Source organism: Balaenoptera borealis (assembly GCF_965194805.1).
Source record: "Balaenoptera borealis genome assembly, chromosome: 8".
Classification (NCBI taxonomy): Eukaryota; Metazoa; Chordata; class Mammalia; order Artiodactyla; family Balaenopteridae; genus Balaenoptera; species Balaenoptera borealis.
Genome location: NC_138865.1, coordinates 67,766,656 through 67,788,095, shown reverse-complemented (window position 1 = coordinate 67,788,095; position 21,440 = coordinate 67,766,656). Strand labels below are relative to the sequence as shown.

The following is a 21,440-nucleotide window of genomic DNA, read 5'->3' as shown; positions in this document are numbered from 1 at the left end:
CTGTATTTTGCAAGGAAGTACACAGATGGGCCTAAGAGAAGGTTCAGAAGCCTGACTAAAGTGTGGCCAAGCAAAGAATCTTTGTCAGAATCCGGCACATCTTGATGCTGCCTGCTGCGAGTTGCTTCTGGTCACCTCAGCCTGGTGACACCTCTGGCTCCTCTGAAAGCCCATGGGACCAGTTCTCTGCGCCAGCGCTTTACAGAGCATCCAGTTTTTAAAGTGGGCGGGAAAGATCCAGTTTTTTAAATTTCCAATCTGCATGGATCAATAGTCTTTGTAAACTATAATAGAAATGAATTACTAGGAAGAAGATATAAAAAACAAAGACACACAAAACACTTGCCCGATTTTTTATTACATTCAACAGACATAAAATTCTGTTCAATTGCTATAAACACTTTCAAACACTTACCTTTGATTTCTGTGCAGATCCTGTCGCACTTGCTTTGCAGTGTATTAGTGCACAGTCCCTCTCATTTATTTGTCAGTTGCTAAAGGGCAGGTGTTAGCTTCCAGAAGAATTGAGTTTTGGGAGTAGACTGTAAGGAGAGGCGGTCTTCTAGACTTCACCAGGCATGAGGCATGGCCTGAAATCCAGGAATCTAGGAGGCTCTTTAGAGTAAAACCCCAGGATAAAGCACGGTGATGTTTCACCTGTTTGGGACTAAGGTGGGCCCGCTGTCTGACCTCCCCTGCAGTAAGTGAAGGGGGCCATATTCTTTTTTTTTTTTTTTAATTTTGAAAGAGTTTTAAATTTTTAAAATTATTTTTAATTGTGGTAAAGTACACATAACATAAAATTTACCTTTTTTTTTTTTTTTTGGCCATGCCCTGTGGCATATGGCATCTTAGTTCCTCGACCAGGGATCGAACCTGCGCCCCCTGCTTTGGAAGCGCGGAGTCTTAACCACTGGACTGCTAGCGAACTCCTAAAATTTACCATCTTAACCATTTTTTAGTGTACAATTCAGTGGCATTAAGTACATTCCCATTGTTGCATAACCATCACCACCACTCATCTCCAGAACTCTTCTCATCTTGCAAACTGAAACTCTGTACTCATAAATAGCTCCCCATTCTCCTTTGTCAAGGGGGCCGTATTCTCAACCACTATGTCATACTGGCTCCATGCCTGTGCTACAAAATCTAGTCCAGCGCTGCCCGGTAGACCTTCCTGTGATGATGGAATTGTTCTCTATTTGTGCTGTCCATTGCAGTGGCCACCAGCTACATGTGACAAGTGAGCACTTGAAAAGCGCTGTCTTCAGAGTCCAAGGTCTGGATTAAGTTACCATTTGCAGGACAACATCCATTGAGCTAGACCACACATTCTCAACAGGAGCAATATGGCCTTGAGGCAGCAAAAGCTGGTTCTTGGGGTGGAGGGGGGACTTACTCTTCTCATGTGAAGAGCACTTATATACATTTAGTACATGAACAGATGAACAGTTTGTGCTATTAAAATTTCATGGGATGGCAATGAGGAAAAAATATCTAAAAGACTGGGGGAGGGGCGAGTGGGGTGGAGCACCCAATAATGAAAAAAAAAAAAGAGAAACACTAAGATGCTAAATATGTTCTCACATGGAGGTCTGTTATGGGTGAAAAGTATTTTTGTTGGCCGCTCTGGGAACCATACCAAACTGCCCTGTATGAGTGGTTTTTAAGATTACCTGCCAAGTTCCTAATCTCTGACACAGGAGTGGATCTTTGAAATGGGCTCACTTTGTAAGGAGAGGAATACCAATAAGAAGTGCAGTGTTTTCTGTCACATGGAAAGCATCAAGTACAAAATTCATAAAGCATCTTATTTAATACACGGAGGATCCAGAAAAGAATAAGCCTCCGGCCTTAGAGCACTATGGTCAGCATGGTGATGGAAAAGCACACCAAGAGATGTGGCTGATCTGGTTTATCATCATCCTCTCCCCCGCCCCTGTGCTATCAAGGTACAGGTTGCACTGAGTTTTTTTTTAAATAAATTTATTTATTTAATTTATTTATTTTTGGCTGCATTGGGTCTTCGTTGCTGCGTGCGGGCTTTCTCTAGTTGCAGCGAGCGAGGGCTACTCTTCGTTGTGGTGCGCGGGCTTCTCATTGCAATGACTTCTCTTGTTGCAGAGCACAGGCTCTAGGCGTGCAGGCTTCAGTAGTTGTGGCACACAGGCTCAGTAGTTGTGGCTTGCAGGCTGTAGAGCGCAGGCTCAGTAGTTATGGCGCACAGGCTTAGTTGCTCCGCAGCACATGGGGGTCTTTCCGGACCAGGGCGCAAGCCTGTGTCCCCTGCATTGGCAGGCGGATTCTTAACCACTGTGCCACCAGGGAAGCCCTGCACTGAATTTTGTAATATATTTAAGCTTGAGTTTATTCATTCAACATTGTTGAGCACCCACTAAATGCTGGACACTCTGGTAAGGTCTAGAGATTATGCTGATGTCCAGTATGGTAGCCATTAGCCACATGTGGCTATTTATATTGAGATTAAAATTAAGCAGAATTTAAAATCAGTTCCTCAGTCACACTAGCCACATTGCAAGTGCTCACTAGCCATGTGTAGCTGGGGCTACTGCAATGGACAGCACAAACCAAGAACATTTCTATCATCACAGGAAGTTCTACAGGCAGTGCTGGTCTAGAATTTTGTAGCACGTGGATAGACCCAGTACGACATAGTGGTTAAGATCTGTCTCTTGGGGTCAAACCTGGGTTGGGATCCAGCTCCATCACTCACCAGCTGTAGGACCTTGGCATGTCACTTAGCCTTTCTGAGCCACAGCCTTCTCTGTAAAATGGGAGTAATAAGGCCTACCTCATGGGGTTATATAGTAAGCATAAAAGGAGATGATGCACTTAACATGCAGTCATTGCTCAATACACAGTATCTATTATCATTTTCATTTTTATTATAATTATCATTACTACTGGCAGGTGGGGTGTTTAGACCACCCATCCAGACATTTTATAATCATGTTAAGTTCAGTAATGTTCCTGTTATAAAGGTTTTCAAATATTAGCCTGTTTCCCTGCATATGTTCCCTCCCTTTATGGCAGTCACCCACCCCTCATCCTCAACATTGTGTTAAAAATTGTCGAGAACCTGGATTTGAGTGCGAACTCTGCCCCCAATCAGCGGTGGCTAGAAAGTTAGAGTGGTAACTCTAGAGAGGTGGAGAAGTGTGACTGTTGATTTGAATACACTTCTGATATATCCAAGAGAACTGTAGGACCTAGGTAGATTTGAGAAATGGGGAACAAAGCTCTTCCTGAAAGTAACTACAAGAGAGTTGCTGTACTCCAGCAGACAGGAGCTGGCTGACTGCTTTGGGGGCTGTATTTGTTTAAAATATTTCCACCAAGAATCTCCTTATTATGAAGCCTTTTATTGCCAGCTGGGACCTGGAATAAAAGCAGGGGCACCAGCCCATGACAAAATCATTAAGACAAATTAAGGCATATTCATATATGCTGGAAACAATTACCCACATAGATTTAATTTGTTTCACTGCTGGAAGAAAATCCTGAGCGGGCATGAAACACATACCTGAGAACAGTTCTGCAGCCACCCTGTGAACCTGTCACTTGTCAGTGCCTTAGGGACTGGGAGATGCTTAAACTGGATGTCTAACAAAGGACAATATATCTGAAAATACATCTTCTGTTAGATCAGGGATACAGGTGTTTGTACAGGTTACTTGGAGTTCTGTTAAGTTGGTGATTTTCTTTTTTTTAATCTACCATTATTGTTATGAATAATTATTATAATTGTTTATCAAAATAATGTATGGAGCTCAAAAATGGAATAGGAACATTTTATAATCAAATAATACACTTAGCAAGCTTATATATTTGCATTATTGTTTGCTCTTTTTTAAGAGACCAAAGCTAAATATGAGATAGTTCATTGGTTTCTGAGTTGTAGCCTTCAGTGTCTCTTAATTTTTTTTGTTGTTATTGTTTCTTGCAGAATTATTGTTTTTAATTGTCTTAACATTAGGAAAAGAAAGTCTGCTCAGCATACCACATTCTTTTTCCCAAAGAAAGAGAATAGGATCTATCATCCAGGTTATTCTAGTATGTGACTGCTGCAGTATACCCATCATATGGTAATTGCACAATCTTGCTCCGGAGGTTGGTGAATGAGCCCTTAAAAACATCCTGGGGTGACTGCTAGAGGCCAGAGCCCCTTCTCTCAAAATATTAACTTCATAAGGAGCAATCAACAGCCAGAGGAATGGCATGTTTAGAGTGAGAGATGACTTTTTCTGTCATCATCATCATGATAGCTTCCTTACAGATTTTTCCTGTACGTCAACTATGTACGATTATATTTGAGGAGCATAATCCCCTAGTCACTTAAAAAAAATGGATAGGCTTTTTATAGCATGAGGAGTGAATATAAAAGCTACTTGTGCTTGCTGATAGCCTGCAGGTTTACGACCTTTTCCTCGGGGTTGCCTCATGACAACCTCTTCATTTTTCCTGCTACCCTGTGCTTCAGGTTTTGCAAACAGTTATAGAACAACTCATGTGTGTTGAAGACTCAAAAATCACTTTCTATGGTGATTGTTTGATTCAAAATGTGATTCTCATTTTGGAAATCGGACAGGGTAGTCTGAAACCTTCAAATGACAGTTTGCTGAAAGATGACTTGGTCGCTTTTGAACCTGCCTTGTGTCCCACGTAGAAGCAGTCCAGTTAGAGAGATGCATCATTTGATTCCATTTGTATGAGCATCTTTGGTGGAACGCAGAGGTTCCTAGCAAGGAGGGATGTGTGCCTTCCACCTCTACAGCTATCCTTGGCATTCTACACAACCATTTCAAGTCAGGTAACATTCAGTCATTTTACTGGCAGCCAAAGACCATCTGAAACTAGATCTAACAATGTGGTCCTAAGTCTCTTTGATTACCTGTGCCCTCGGAAATTTTTATTTATATCCCAACTCCAACTGGGATTTTAAGGAGTCTCACAATCAAAGCCATACAGAATAAGGCTGTAAACATAAAAGCAATTTAAAAATCATGAAAAGAAGGAAATTTGCTAGCCAGGATGGATAATGAAATTACTGTGATTTATTATTGTATTTGGCCCTGAGATTGTCTAAAGATCCATCATTAAGTAGATGATTAAATACCTATGGTACAGCCACATGACAGAAGATTATGTAGCCTTTAAAATTATCTGCGGGGTGAATTTGTAACAATAAGAAAAGATGCTTATAATACAGTATTTAGAAGAGAGAGGATTAAAAACTATAAAATTATCTCAGCCATGTTTACAAAAAATTGAGAAAAAAATATGGGGATAAAATTCACCAGAATATTGACTACAGCTGATGACATGAAGTGATTTTTTTTTTGTTTTCATCTTTATGTTTTTTTATTTTCTTCAGATAAGTACAATCAACATATATATTACTTTTATAATCACATGTAAAAGTTTTTTAGTTGACTCTGAGATTCCTGACAAAAAAGGCAGAAAGGGAAACAATCATGAGTTACATGGTTTTTATTATGTGATGAAAGAACTTTCTCAGTTCTTCAAGGTAAACTTTTCCTTGATACTGAATCCCAAAAGAATGTTGAGTGATATAATATGCAAATCTTGATAAAGTTCTTAGAGCGGATGCAAAAGGGGGGACTCCTTTTACTGTCTCATGACCACCCCCAAGAGGAGCCAAAGACACAGCACTCACTATGGGCTAAAGTAGTGGGGATTAGCCAGAGGGGAACTTGCCTCCGACTAGGCTTCCATCTCTTAATTCTGTGTTTGGAATATTGAAGTGGTTCTTTTGCCCATTGCATTTATTCAAACAAAATGTGTGAGATAGGCCTAGCAGATGCAGACACAGCTCTCAGCTCTTTTTTTCACACCTTGAGGATTGAATCACTACCAGTCCTGGAAATTTTTTTGAGTAATATAATTTGATTTCTCCCCCGTTTCAGGTGTTGCTGCACTGGATTCCAACATATCTGGAAAAATTGGTCTACGTGCTGTCGTATATTATTTCTGTACCACTGTCATTGCTGTAATTTTAGGTAAAATTTATTTCTGAATCCTTATTTTTCTGTATAATTGTGACTTTCCATTTAAAAGTAGTTGGCTTTTAAAAATGCACACTTTTTTAAAATCAGAAATTACAGTTGTCAAACTACTATGAAAATTTTTGGCTTGAAGTCAAGCACAGCACATTTTATATGAACAATATAGTACTGACTGAATTTCAGCCGTGGTACTGCTTATTAGTGTCTCTAGTAAGAAACAGAAAGAGGGTGACAGTTCTGTGCCATATCTACCTTATTGGGTAGAAAGAAATGAAGCCAAGAGCTAATATAATCTTTAAACTTGATAATTAGTCTATAATAGTGGCTTTGAGTATAATTATAAAGTATTTCCAGAAAGACAGCATTTCATTACATTTCAAATTTCATGTAGTAGCCAGAGCTAACAGAGTCTTGCCAAGTATAAATTCCACTTGAAAGAGGGAGAATGTTCTAATAAGGGAATATGGTTGCTCTTATACCTTTGGCACTCTTTTGTGAAAAAAGTATGTTCCATCCTTTGGGACCTAGCATAACATCTTAAGAAGGATGCCCAGAGTGGGAAGAGAGGAGAGGACTGTACTCAGATGTTGCAGCCAGTTTGACCCTTGCAGCTCTGCTTTAATGAACTGATAAAAGGTGATGAAGATGTGGTGACATTTTAGTGGTATTAGGCCAGGGGACTTAGGAGGGCCTGAACCCCGCCTTAAATCAAAGCTACATCTCCTCATGAGATTCCTGAGGGAGGCCAACGCAAAGAACAAAGCTGGGCTTATCTATTTTCTGCAACCCTGAGACGGAAGAGTGGACCACACCCATTCATTGCCCCTCTATTGCCCAGTGACTCCTCCCATTAGCAAAACTGACCCATTCAGCATCCTTAAGTCCTACCCCCCTTGGACTAGCATTTCTCCTTGGGAAGAGTGATAAAGGGCATGGGGCCTTTTCTTCTTCACTCCCCTCCAGTCAAACAACCTGGTCTTTCCTAAAACCTCCCACCTCTGCTTGAACACCTCAAGAGGAACCCATTACCTCTAGAGGCCAAAATGGGGCTTTCAGATGCTCTCTGTTTAGACATTTCTTCTTTACAATGAGAAGAACTATCTCTCCTTGGAACTCCTGTCCTCATTCCACCCCCTAAGAGTCACACAGAACAACACTTCCTAACCCAAATCCTTTTGTGGGTTACACAACAGCTTTCCAGATATTTGAAGGCTTGTGATATGAAAGGAAAATAAGGCTTATTCTGTATGACCCTCAGAAAAATAACCAGCAACTGTGGGTAAAAGTTACAGAAAGATGTTGAGTGAATGCCCTGAGTTGGAAGATGAATTATTCTCACCCTAACCCCTGCCTAAGCTGATCTCATAAGCTAAAGAAAAGAAAAAAAGAGGATTCTCATCAGCAGGTGTTTCCAGAAGCAGTTCTGGAATGCAGCCCCTTCATTTTTTAAAAACACACATGAAGAGTTCTTTCTGCTTCATTTAGATGGAAAAGTAATAAAGGCAGCTGCTGAGGTCCCCACTGAGGCTTGTCGTTTTGGCTGGACCTCAGGGTCCCCATCCCAGTATTGCCTGGTACCACCAGGCCTATTGCTTCTAAAATGGATCCACGAGGGGTGTCAGGTGCCCTGGGAGGTTCTTAATGCTCTGTGGGTGCTATCTTTGGTCATAGGTATCGTGCTGGTGGTGAGCATCAAGCCTGGTGTCACCCAGAACGTGAATGAAATTGACAGGACAGGCAGCAGCCCTGAAGTCAGTTCAGTGGATGCCATGTTAGACCTGATCAGGTGAGTGTCTGGCCAGCAGGGTGGCTTCATAGGCATGTGACCTATGTGGTCGCACAGGGCCCCATACTTGGTTTAATGCTCTGCTGTTGCTGTCTTGAAATTTTTAATAATTTTTGAATCATTATACATGTTTATTTTGCCCTGGACCCTGCAAATTACACAGCCAGTCATGCTTACCAGGTCATGGTTCCAAGAGGGAATGGAAGGAACAGTGTTCTCTGTCAGGGTTTAGGATGGACAGAGATGCCTAAAGTATACTTGGTGCGTTAAGATGCCGGGCTGTGTTGGGTGGTCAGTTCTGAAGCATACTTGAAGAAATACATTTTTTAATTGTACAGGAGAAACCCTCTTATCTGAAGCAATCAGGACTGGAGATTGGTCAGTTAATTAAAAAAAAAAACACAGCATTTAAAGCAGAGAATCATAAATATGAATTACATATTTTGTTTACACTTAAAACTTAAATGCGTTTATTTGCCAATTTTTTCATGTCGGGCCAAGGTCTTTTCTTAGAGTGTGTCAGTTGATTTTTCATTTCCCTGTTGCCTAGGCTGCCTTTATAAACGCATCATCTACAATTTCCAGATTCAGTTTCCATGAAGTGGAGAAACAAAACCCTTAGAAATAGTAAAGAAAGCTGAGTGCCAAGTTCTTCCGGTTGTTTTTTATTTCAATTGTCTTCTCTTACCTAATGCAACCACAGAAGTTTTACTCACTTGCCTTGATTGAGTTTCCAGGCATTCCAGCTTAGTTTTTATAGAAACTGCTCCTTCCTTTTCACACTTATAATGCATTGATTTACATAATTTTTAATTCAGTAATAACAACGATATTTGCAACTGGCATAAAGAATTTGGGAACAAGTGCAGAGAACTCTCATTATCAATGAAAACAGAAATGTGGAAAATATTAAAGAAGTCTCTTAACTGTGCATGTCTACCTGCCAGTGTGAATTTCACCAAGGACAGCAAGCATGTCAGCTACTCAGTGAATCAGTTAAGCGTGACAGGTGGTTAGGAGAGCTTTCTATCTATCCCTGGTTGAAGCTCAGCAGGGAAAAATAAGTCTTAATACAAGGAAGTATTATGTAAAGGAGAGGCCAGAAGAGAAACCAGAGTACTAATTCTATCGCATAATCATTTCCATCAAAGTATCGGGTATGACCAAAAAAACCCCAAAAAACAAAACAAAACACTTTTGCCTTAATGTAATACTGCTTGTCCTGTCTCCAACAGGAATATGTTCCCTGAGAACCTTGTCCAAGCCTGTTTTCAGCAGGTAAGAATAATGACTTTTGCCCTCAAGTTGCTCCCCTCTTCCCCCTTACCAATTGAGCTTTTTTTCCTGCTATGACCCGAGAAATGGAATTAGCCCGTCAAAAATGACAGGAAATGCACCTGTGAATGGAGGAATATCAGGAGACCTATTTCGTAACCCTAGTATTTCCAGGCACAGTGACATGCCTGTTGTAGCTCCTCCATTTTCCCTTAGGCTTTTTTTCTTTCCTCCAAAAGGGCTCAACTGGAGCAAGTCAGGAACCTGTCAAATAATGAGTGTTTTAAAATGTGGCTTCTAGTACCTATTTTTGGAGAACCACATTATATTTGTGAAGAAACTTAGACTATCTACAGATATAATGCAGTTAGAAAAGTAGCCCTCCACCTCTTCTTTCCTTTCCCTCCCAGGTTGGGAAATCAGTATCTGACCCACATGGGTGTTCCTGGCATTTGGTCTTTTCTTTCATCTTTACATGCCCATTGCTGGCACTCTACAGAGCAGTATAACAAAGCCAAGATTTTTTTCCTTTAGGAAGTTTAACAATCTCTTCACTCCATTTCCTTTAAGGCTTTTTCTCTTGTTTATCTGTGCACTTTAAGACAGCTGAGTCTATCACAAGCTGCTGAATTCATTTACATAATTACAGGAACAGAGACCTCTGTGTAGACCAACAAAAATGGCAATTAAATTGCTCCCTGCCAACCTCCAAGAGGTACAGAACCACCTCTATTTAGGGAGTGCCTTTGCGAATTAGCCACAGTGGTCATTTGTAAGGTTCCTGGTGTTGGCAGAGCCTCGTAGGAGTGACATTTATGCCTGGCGTGATGATATACTAGCTCTTTCTTAAACATCTCTGCTGAAGTCCAGCAGAATCAAACAGGGCTGAAGAAATTCAACGGAAATCTCACTCACGTAATAGCCCTAAAGGGACTATTGACTTTGGAACAACCGTATAGTTCTTGATGTTTGTTAAAGTCATGGTAACTACATTTATCCAAGTGATGAGGTTTTTTTTTTCCAGATTAAAAATAATAAATGAATAAATAAATAAACAGAAACAAAAATGATTCATAGGATTCCTATAGAGTCTGTCTGGTAAAGCAACTACAAATAAAACCCATGCTTTCTTTCACATTATTGTTCCATTAATTGGTCCCTTATTACAGAAGTGAGAGGGCATTTTGACACCATTGAATGGTGGCTGTGGAGGTCAGGAGGTTGGATTTCTCAATCCCATTTTTGCTTCCAAAGCCTCATGGGAGGTACCGTCCAAAACTGAAGCCAACAGAGGCCTCGGAGGTGGAACCTTTCAGTGACACTTGTCTGGCCAAAGTAATACTCCTATGGTTTAGCCTCAGAAGCTTAAAAAAAATTCTTTTTTTGTTTCTTTGACCTTTTTTCCCCGCCAATGTGCAGTACAAAACCACACGTGAAGAAGTGAAACGTCCCGATGAGCCAGGGACAAACAGGACGGAGGCGTCTGTCACAGCCGTCATGACAACTGCTATTTCCAAGGTACCATTTCCATCCTGTTGTTTGCTCCCTTCCCTGGTAGGCAGGGGCCGAGCCATGAGTGAGCAGGAGATGGAAATAAGTAGATCCTCACCGTTCGCAGATTCCATGTTTGTGAATTCACCTACTCACATTCACAGACACACGAAGAGCGGTGAAAATTTTAGGTTGCCCAATGCACATGTTCCCTGCTGAGGCTGAACAAGGCTACGCTCAGCCTTCTTGGTTCAGCTCTTACACGGTAAATAAGTGTCCTTTGTGCGGTGTGTTTATGCCACATTTTTCACATTTTTGTACTTTGTCTTGGTGATTTCGCTGTTTGAAATGTCCCCCAAGCATCATGCTGCAGTGCTGTCTAGTTAGGTTTCCCAAAGGCAGGCAGGCTGGCTGATGTGCCATATGAGAAAATACATGTGTTAGATAAGTTTCATTCAGGCATGAGTTAAAGTGTGTTGGCTGTGAGTTCAATGTTAACAACTAAATAATATATATTAAATAAGGTGTCTTTGAACTGAAACACAGAGAAAACAAGGTTTTATGCTGATTATTTGGCAAAAATGTTGTGACTGTTGATTCCCAGGAACCTAATCCTATATTTCCCCTAGGAACATTGATTCAATATTCACTAATTCAGTGTTCGCAGCCACTTTATAGAGTGTAACTTCTGAGAATAATGAGAAGCAACTGAACCACGCAGAGAAAAGAATGAGCCCTTTCACTTCTGTATCTCTGCCACTCAGAGTTGAGTTGGGCACCTCTGGGAACTATGTTAGATTTGCAAGACTGCTTAAACTGCAGGCCTACAGTTCCTTATCCAAAACTCTTTGCCCGTATTTGATACTGAGTCCAGAGCTTTTCACTTTAGAAGGTCCAGGTGGTATATGTACTATATGTTATACAACATCCTTAAGTGGAATTGACAATAACATTCTAGAATCAAGCACATCAATATTTCTGCAACTAACTTATGAATGTTCTACCAAGTAAGAAAAATAGGCTATATGTAGCCTTATCTCAGTTCGAGATAGGTTTTGCCACCAAGAGTTTGCCATAAATTTATCAATGAAATCAACAGGCTTTGAGAATTTTGGGGATTTCAGCATTGGAGATTAGATCGTGTGGGCCTAAAGTAGTATATTTGTAGTCCTGTAGATTGCTCCTGAATGTACTCTGCCTTCACACAGAAAGGAAAGATTTAAGGAAAAAAGAAATACTCAGTAGACTTAAGAGTTCAGGTTAAGTAGGCCACAGTTAGCTCCCTCTTTCTTCCTACAGAAAGCCCTCCATGACCTAGCTCCTCCCTGGTTTCCCAGCTTATTTCTCGGTGAGCCCAATCTATTCTATCCAGATCCACCTCCTCAATTAGTTCCTATTCCTGCTTTGTGATATGGTTCCATAAAGATTTTCTGAGCACCCTCCATGAGCCAAGCCCTGCTGGGCATTGGGATTACAGTAGAGAAAAAACAGATGTGACATATGCCCTCATGTGAAGAGTGATGAATATTAAAACAGGGAAGAATAGGGTACTCTGGGGCATTCAGCAGGGAGGTTTAAATTAGTTTGGGGTCCATAAAGGATGAGTAGGAATTATTCAAGCAGGGTACAGGGACCTGGTGCATGATGACTTTTGCCTTTCCTTACATTTTTCTGGGCTGTGCTTTCATCTCCTGGCTGCCTACTGCTCAGGCCTATCTTTCCCTAACCTCACAGCCCTCATTCATGTCCCCAGTCTCCATATGATGCCTGTAACGCATAGCTTGGCTGTGCAGCTAATTACACACCATCTTGCTATCATTGGCTCATGTTTCTCACAGTTAGTCTTGTCTCTCCAGCTGCATTTTAAGACCTTATGCTGTAGCCAATGCAGTTAGCACACTAACTGCTCAATAAATATGTTTGATCATGTCAGATCATAAGTAAGAAATAATTGGTACCCCAGTGGCTCGTCCACATAATTCTTTGTAAACCTGGTTTGCACCACTCAGAATACGTTATCTCCCTGTGAAATCTCTCAGTAAATCTCATGCTGCACAACGCAGATAGAGTTATCTCTCGGTATATCTCATGCTCTTCTTACCCAGCATAAAACAAAGACATGGTTCATAGTAGTCTATGTCTGGTTAATTTTTATATCTCTAAAATCCTATTGGTCATCCAGGATTAGAGGCAGAAAAGAATATTCCTGTGTTCATTATCAGGATAAAACAGATGGTAAAGTGTCCTAAAAATGTCCACACTGGTAAATATTTTGAGCTTCCTGCATTATTAATCTGTATCTTTTTTATGCAGACTCCAAATGTAACTAGTAGTTAAAATAACCCTGAAAAGTGCCTTGATTCTAAAGTTCTCATTAAAAATTTAAAACACCCCAGAATAAGAAATCTTCAAAAGAAATATTCAAATATGGATTTGTTGAAAGAAAGGAAAAAAGACACACTTTAAACTTCAGTGGCAGAGGGTGGGGGGCAGTAAAATTTGACCCATGCGTAGGTGTTTGTGTTTTTAATTATGTTTCCCAAAGTTGTAGAGCCAAAGTTCTTGCTAGATCCACTTGTTTGTTTGGCTATCATATCTTTCTGTTTCAGGGCCTATGCATTCTAACAAGATTGTAATCATGCATCGATGTATTTTCTTGGTTTTGATCCACAGAACAAAACAAAGGAATACAAAGTCATAGGCATGTATTCAGACGGCATAAATGTCCTGGGCTTGATTGTCTTTTGCCTCGTCTTTGGAATTGTCATTGGAAAAATGGGAGAAAGGGGACAGATTCTGGTGGATTTCTTCAATGCTCTGAGTGATGCAACCATGAAAATCGTTCAAATCATTATGTGGTGAGCACACGCCGGTTAATGCCATCTTGCTTCCCCTGACCCTTCAAAACTAGCATGAAGAGATTTATGTTTCTCAGTTGACCTCACCTTAGAGAGGGTATCCAGACACTGGAGTATTAAATAATTCCATGTATTACTTAGTACTTAGGTCACTAACAAAAGCCTAGATATCAGCCATTGTCTTTTCTACCAAAGCCCTTGATCATCTTGCAACCAAGCAGCATTTATGTAAGAAATAACTCTTAAAGGAGTGATTTGAAAGAGTTTCCTGCACATCAGAACACAAAGTGCTTTCCTTAACCAGGCCCCAGGCAGAAGGGATATTCAGAATATTTACAGTTGGTACGACATGGGCCCTAACGCATCCAAATAAAAGGTGCCATTGGTGAGCATAGCAGTGGCACCACCTGAGTATCTGCCCTGTCCCTAGAGATGCCAAAAAGTCCACCTTTCCTAGGAGACCTCTGCCCCGCTTATCTCATAGCAAGTTGGTTCAAAGTATAGACATTGACAGTGACATTTCAGTCACTTAATCCTGCTGAACCTCAGCTTCATCATATGTAAAAAAGGATAATAACGTCTACCCCTAGAGCTGGGAGAAGTACATTAAGTGAAACGATGCATGTAAAATTCTTAACCCAACGCAAAGCACGTAATGACAGCTCCACAAACAGAACTATTATGACCACTTGCACGACTAATTCTACTGCTCTGTTGCTGATACCACTACCTGGGAAACAAGACAACCATGTCCAGAAAGAGCCTAGTGGCCATATTTGGAGGGTCAAGCTAAGGAGAGATCTGCAGATGTGACAGTAGGCAGGGTGTTTTTTTTTTTGTTTTTTTGTTTTTTTGTTTTATATTTTTATTTTTTTTATTATTTTTTTTTAATGTCTGAAACATTTATATTAACATATTTCCATACATATTTCCATACAAAATAACCCAATGAAAGTTTAGTATTAGTTGTTTTGTTTGTTTTTTTATACTGCAGGTTCTTATTAGGCATCAATTTTATACACATCAGCAGGGTGTTTATGTACCAGAAGCAAGGCATGGGGTATGTACCAGTTTAACCACACCTTCTAACCAAGTGTACCCCTTACAGTAGCTTAGGTGGGTAGAAGTTAAGGTGCACAGGGGTGCTGAAACCTGGTGCCAGTGTGGTCCAGCAGGGCTGAAAGTGAGACCTTAGCTTCATTGTGTACTCCCAGCTGAGGGCACATGCCAAGCCCAGGTGCATGCCCTGGCTTGTTTCTTCCCCAGCATTCCCACCCTGAGAAAATACTTGATGACAGAAGTGGGTCTTTCTTATGTTTACTTTCTAGCTACATGCCGGTTGGTATTTTGTTCCTGATTGCCGGGAAGATCATAGAAGTTGAAGACTGGGAAATATTCCGCAAGCTGGGCCTTTACATGGCCACCGTCCTGAGTGGGTATGTCAGACTCAAGGGAAGAAACAGAAACCTCATTTGAGCCAATGGATTGCTGCTGAGAGCCTGGGTTTCAGTTGGTTAAAATTGGCTTCTCTCCCACGTGCAGGGAAAGATGGGGTTCAGAGATAAGAGAGCAGCGGGGAGGAGGGCTGCCCTTTAACGGCTGAACTGGAGGTGGATCACACTGTGCTAATTTCCAGATCTTGGCAGAACAGCCTGGACCATGCTTTGTCACTGCCTTTATTAGCTGTGTTAAAATCATTTCTTAAAACAAGAGAAAAACCCACTGGTGGCCTCTCTTGGCCCGCTCCTGGCCTTAACTTCTTCAAGGATGTAAACCAGCCAAACCAGTAAGAACAGGCCCCACGTACCCCGAGTCTGAAAGAAATTAAGCAGGGCCTAAATTAAGTCAGACTGGAGCAAGTAGGAGTGGGATGGCTGGTTGGTTCCACTCCTGTTGGTGGGGCTGGTAAGCACTGTCACAGCCTGCACCATTGGAGAGGGTGCTAGGAGAATCTTCAGATTGGTAAGAATTGTGCAAAGCAGGAGGGCAGTAGGAGACAGGTCGTGTGCATATTTATTGTAGCCCACTTATTGGTTCTTGAGGGGAGATGTGGTGGGGTAGGTTATGAATGGTGTGCCCAGATATCTAGCCGGGGGCAGGATACGTCACATGTGCTAAGGAATATGGACCAAGGGAATGACTAAACATCATCAACTTGACTCCCATAGGTCCTTGCCCCCAAACACCCAACTGGAGCAATCAGCTCACCTATTGGAACTCAGATGCACTGGGGAGTTTCCACCGCATAGCATCTGGTTCTTAATCTGTGTGTACCAAAAGCATAGCCCTGCTGGTCAATGGAGAAGAAAGCCAGAATCAAATCCCAGGGCCCCAGTAGTAATGGAGGTGGGACCATCCACCTTACTGGAGGCCAGGGGCTGTGTCCAGGTCATGGTGTGGCTGAGGTTTATTATGCTGAGCTATTTCATAATGGGGTTCTGCTGGTTTCTGCTCTATCGACCTATCTAGGTTTCTAACAGAAAACTAAAAGTCAGTTTCTCATAGTTCTAAGCCACAGGCTCTCTGTCTATAAGATCCTCTTTCCTGACCTCCAGGATCTGTATTTTCCATGACCATTTCTTATTATTTCAGCTTCACATAACTGATCTGTAAAGTCTAAGTTGCCACTTACATGGCATCTGCTAAATCAGTCTCATTTCTTAAGCCCCCTGGCAAGGAATAGTTTGGAAGGTAGGAATGACAAAGAAAAGAGGGTCAGTCCTGAAGTATGACTGTGGAACAGCAGGAATTACTTCCTCCTTATTGCACCCTGATTCTCCTCTTAGGTGGTGGGTGCCGTCCAACCAGACAGTGGCATGGTCCAGGCTGAGTGCTGTGATAAGGGCTAGAATACTGTTGGCCACAGAGTCACCAAGGAGGGAAAGGTCAGCTTGACCTGGGAAGGTGAAGGAAGGCTTCCCGGAGGAGGGGCAAGTTTTGCTGAGTCTTAGAGGAGGAATAAGAATTCAATAGCAGAAGGAAGTGAAAGCACGTTAGGACGTATAGCAGGAAGCGCAGGTATAGGGCTCAGCAGCATGACACAACTTGTTCTGTGAGCTCCAAAACATGGGCTCAGCTACTGGCTTAGCCATTAACTTTGACAAGATATTTGATTTGCTGAGTCTCTTCTTCCTCATATGTGCACTGGAGACATATATTCCTGTCCTCTTTTTCATATTCTCATTGGGTCATTATGAAAGTTGAATGATAATATGAGTAAAAATGCTGTTTGAAAAAAAGAAGTAGTATGAAGAGATGATATCATCTATGAACCTGTTTCTCTCTCCTGTTTACAGGCTTGCAATCCACTCCATTGTAATTCTCCCACTGATATATTTTATAGTTGTACGAAAGAACCCTTTCCGATTCGCCTTGGGAATGGCCCAGGCTCTTCTGACAGCTGTCATGATCTCCTCCAGGTAAATAGAAGAGGGGTGTCTAAAAGAAGTCTGTGAGCCAAGCCTTAGCAACTCTCACCTCACCTGATGAAGCACTGGCTGCAGCTGGTGGGTTTTGTAGCTGCCTTTAATTTGAGAAATGACCTCCATAGCTCTGCCCATGTCCTTAAACATATTCCCTTACCTCTTGGATATTTCCTGCCCTCTTGGCAGAGCCTGCAGCCCGGAAGGGGTTATAGTGTAGCTGGGGGCAGTGGCAAGCACAGCGCCTTCTGATTCCTGGACCTGCCAAAAGTGCCATCATGCTTTGAGATCTCGGTTTAGTTTTTGGAACAGAGGTGTCTCTTCAGGCAGGGATCAAGGACCAGCATTCCTAGACCATCAGTTCCTTTCTCTTTTATCACACAGTTCAGCAACACTGCCTGTCACTTTCCGCTGTGCTGAAGAGAAGAACCGGGTGGACAAGAGGATCACTAGATTTGTGTTACCCGTTGGTGCTACAATCAACATGGATGGGACTGCACTCTATGAAGCAGTGGCAGCTGTGTTTATTGCACAGTTGAATGACTTAGACTTGAGCATTGGGCAGATTGTCACTATCAGGTGGGGCATGAAGTCACACTCATTTTCATCTCTGTTACTGGAATTGCCTCAAGTGAAAATCATCTGTGAAGGGAGATCAAGGATGGTCCAGTGATAGGTTGATTTTCTTGGTCTACAAAGTCCCTTCCCAAGATTAAGCACAACTATATTACAAGTAGTGGGATCGTGGTACATAAAACTGCTTCAGGTCTGGATAGCCAAAGGCATCCCTGTGTTCTCAGTCCAGTGCACCCACTAGGTGCTAGGCACAGAGTAGGTACCAAGGACTCAAGGTGGAATAAGGACCAGTTCCTGCTTTCATGGGGTTCCTGGTAGAAAGGTAAGGTATGAAGATATCTAAATAAGTGCTGAGTGGTATGGTAAAGGCTATAATAGAGGTTTGAGTTGAGGGGGCACAAAGGGAACTGAAGAAGAAAGAGTTGGCTCTACCTGGGAAGGCGAGGAAAGGCTTCCTGGAAGAAGGGAACGTTTAGCTAAGTCTTAGAAGAGGAATAAGAATTTAGTAGTAGAAGGAAGGAAGCTAAAAGCATTTTGGAAAAAGGAATAGCATTAACAGGGGTCTTGATGTAACTATGGCCTAGTTACAGAGTACAGATTATTTGGTATGGTTGGCATAAAGAGTACAATGTGAAGGCAGGGATCATATCATGGAGGGCTTTGTGTGAGGAGCTCAGGTAAGGGTCTTAGACAGTCTTTCATATTATGGACAGATTTGCATTTTAGAGAGGTAACTGGTAATATGGTGGATGGCCCCAATGGGGGCAGGAACCATAAGCTAGAAGACCAGTTAGAAAACTATTGCAAGTAAGGTATGAAAAGGCCTACATTAAGGTACTGACACGGAGGATGGAGAAGAGCTAATGAATTCAAGAGGCATTTACTGGATTCAGAGTGAGGGACAGAGGAAGGCTAGGATGACCCCCAGGATTGGTGGATGGTTCTGGATCGGTGGATGGTGCTTACCAGAACAGGGAATAGTATAAGAGAAGCAAGTATAGGTGGGAAGGTAAAAAGATTACACTTTTTGACACATTGAATTTGAAATGCCTTTAAGACATGCAGGTGGAAATATGCAGTGAGAAATGTCACAACTGCAGATACAGAAGTCAGAGTCATCAGCTTGATGGTGCTCATCAAGCATGTGGGTCGTGAGTCAGTTATGTATGTTTGACCATGGTTGGCTGTGACCCTGACCAAGTTACTCGAATTCTCTAAGCTTCTGTTTCTCACCTGTAAAATGAAGATAATAATAGTACCTACATTTTATGCAAATAGTGATAATTAAGTCAGATAATGCATATAAAATGCTTAGAACGGTGTCTACATCCTGAGCACTCAGTAAACGTTGGGAATGGATGACATTACGTAGGGAGAGTTTGTAGAGAAGAGAAAAAGATGAAGGACTGAGCCCTAGAAAAGCCTAATATTAGAGGCAGGCAGAAAGGGGAAAACCCAACAGGAAAATGAGGAGGAATAGAAAGGTGGTAAGAGAGCCATGAAACCATGGTGTCATGGAAACCCAGAGAAGAGAGATTTTCAAGGATGAAATGGTCAACAGAGTAAAATCTTGCAGAGAATTGTAGTCAAATGAAGACTGAAATTGTCTGCTCAAGTGGATGGTGAAAATGTCATTAGCGAATTTTTTTTTAATTGATTGATTGATTGATTTTTGGCTGTGTTGGGTCTTTGTTGCTGCACGCGGGCTTTCTCTAGTTGCAGTGAGTGGAGGCTACTGTTCGTTGTGGTGCGTGGGCTTCTCATTGCGGTGGCTTCTCTTGCTGCAGAGCACGGGCTCTAGGTGCGTGGGCTTCAGTAGTTGTGGTGCACGGGCTCAGTAGTTGTGGCACACGGGCTTAGTTGCTCCACGGCATGTGGGATCTTCCCGGACCAGGGCTCAAACCCGTGTCCCCTGCATTGGCAGGTGGATTCTTAACCACTGTGCCACCAGGGAAGTCCTCATTAGTGAGTTTTGCCAGAGATGTTTCTCTGGAACAGCACTGTTCAATATCGTAGCCATTAGCCACACACACAAATTGGACAGAGCAGACAGCGAAGGTCCTATCACTGTAGAAATAGGTGCCATCATAGCGGAAAACTCTACTGGACAGTGCTGCTTTGAAGTGATGGGTTGGGATTAGAGTTAATCCTGAGACTTCAGTTTAGAGTAGAAGTTTAAGACTAAACCGGGTCCCTAGGCCTACAGACAGTTGAATCCGAACCTTTCAGAGCTAATTCACTCTTGAATCCTCAGCACTTGACATAGGCATAAATCCCAGGCATAAAGTAAGTTCTTACAGTGTTCTAATGCAGTAAATTTTTAAATCTTCCCAACCCTAAATCATAAAGTATGTACGGCAGTTTGCTTGAAATTAACTGAAGACAAGTACAAACTAGACCATTTGGCACATCAGCTGGGAAGCTATACCAGTGCCTCCTGATCTGTAAAATGTATTAGTGGCTAAGGAAGCTAGACCCCAAGGAGCATGGGTAAAATTCTGTAATTTGAGTAGCAGCGAGTATGTTAAAAGTGAAACCCTGAATCATGCCTGAGAAAGTTCCACAACCACCGTGGTTCCAGCAGTTGTTACTTTTACTTCTCCAAGTGCCTTTTCCCACCTCCCTCACCACAGCCTGTGGAACCCAGTCTGTGCTGAACTCATTTCCAAGGAGTGTTGTATGAGGTGCCAGTTCTTTTGGGTATTTGTCATTTGGGGGATGCATTCCCTTCCTCTGCTTATAAGTTTCCTAGATCTTTCTAACCTTTTTTTTTTTTTAACCTCACTGGTAGAGAAATAAACATTGGGCCTAGATACTAAATAATCAATTCACATGAAAAACCTCTCTCCCTGCTCTGGTGTATTCTTTTTTTTTTTTTAATTAATTTTATTTATTTATTTATTTATTTAGGCTGCGTTGGGTCTTCGTTGCCGCACGCAGGCTTTCTCTAGTTGCGGCGAGCAGGGGCTACTCTTCGTTGTGGTGCACAGGATTCTCATTGCAGTGGCTTCTCTTGTTTCAGAGCATGGGCTGTAGAACGCAGGCTCAGTAGTTGTGGCACACAGGCTTAGTTGCTCCGTGGCATGTGGGATCTTCCTGGACCAGGGCTCAAACCCGTGTCCCCTGCATTGGCAGGCGGATTCTTAACCACTGTGCCACCAAGGAAGCCCCTCTGGTGTATTCTTAAATCAGACTTGCTGATAACTACTGGCCCAGAGCAAAGAACAACAACTGTGAGGCCCAGAGTAATCAGTGACTTAAAAAATCCTCTGGCTCTACCTGGGAGAGAATGAAATAATAAGTGTTATTTTTTTTTTTAATTTTACAAGTTACAGTTGTGGCTCATGTGGTTGATGGTTACAGAGATTTCTGGATCCATAGTTTATCTCTCTCTATGGCCGTTTTGGACTGGACATCAAAGAAGCCATCCACCTAAAACATTCCCTTTTGTGGTTTTGTCAAAATATTCACTTACCAAAGGTTACAACTGATTGAAAATGGGATAGAGTTTCTTATAACAAAAGATAATTATGGGATTTGGGGCCTAGAAAGAGCTTAGAGGAAAAAAGTAGCAGCAGTAGTAATAGTAGTTGTTTTTATTTTTTTTTTTTTTTTAATAAATTTGTTTATTTATTTACTTTTGGCTGTGTTGGGTCTTCGTTTCTGTGCGAGGGCTTTCTCCAGTTGTGGCGAGCGGGGGCCACTCTTCATCGCGGTGCACGGGCCTCTCACCATTGCGGCCTCTTTTGTTGCGGAGCACAGGCTCCAGACGCGCAGGCTCAGTAGTTGTGGCGCACGGGCCCAGTTGCTCTGTGGCATGTGGGATCCTCCCAGACCAGGGCTCGAACCCGTGTCCCCTGCATTGGCAGGCAGATTCTCAACCACATAGGGAAGCCCTATGATAATTTTAATAGTAATACTAGCAGCAGTAGTAGTTGTAACAGCTGCTGACGTAGCAAAATGGCATCAGTTTTAAGCATCTACT

General features: G+C 42.0%; 1 protein-coding gene across 1 annotated transcript in view; it reads left to right on the top strand.

The window, feature by feature from the left end:
* The window catches only part of SLC1A1 (solute carrier family 1 member 1), a 74,302-nt gene that overhangs the window by 46,404 nt on the left and 6,458 nt on the right, over positions 1–21,440 (top strand). The window contains exons 3-10 of the mRNA XM_082404404.1: positions 5,949–6,041; positions 7,719–7,833; positions 9,069–9,111; positions 10,528–10,626; positions 13,273–13,457; positions 14,786–14,893; positions 16,754–16,876; positions 17,264–17,458. Of these exons, the coding sequence (XP_082260530.1) occupies positions 5,949–6,041; positions 7,719–7,833; positions 9,069–9,111; positions 10,528–10,626; positions 13,273–13,457; positions 14,786–14,893; positions 16,754–16,876; positions 17,264–17,458 (961 nt within the window). The remainder of the gene's footprint in view (positions 1–5,948; positions 6,042–7,718; positions 7,834–9,068; positions 9,112–10,527; positions 10,627–13,272; positions 13,458–14,785; positions 14,894–16,753; positions 16,877–17,263; positions 17,459–21,440) is intronic.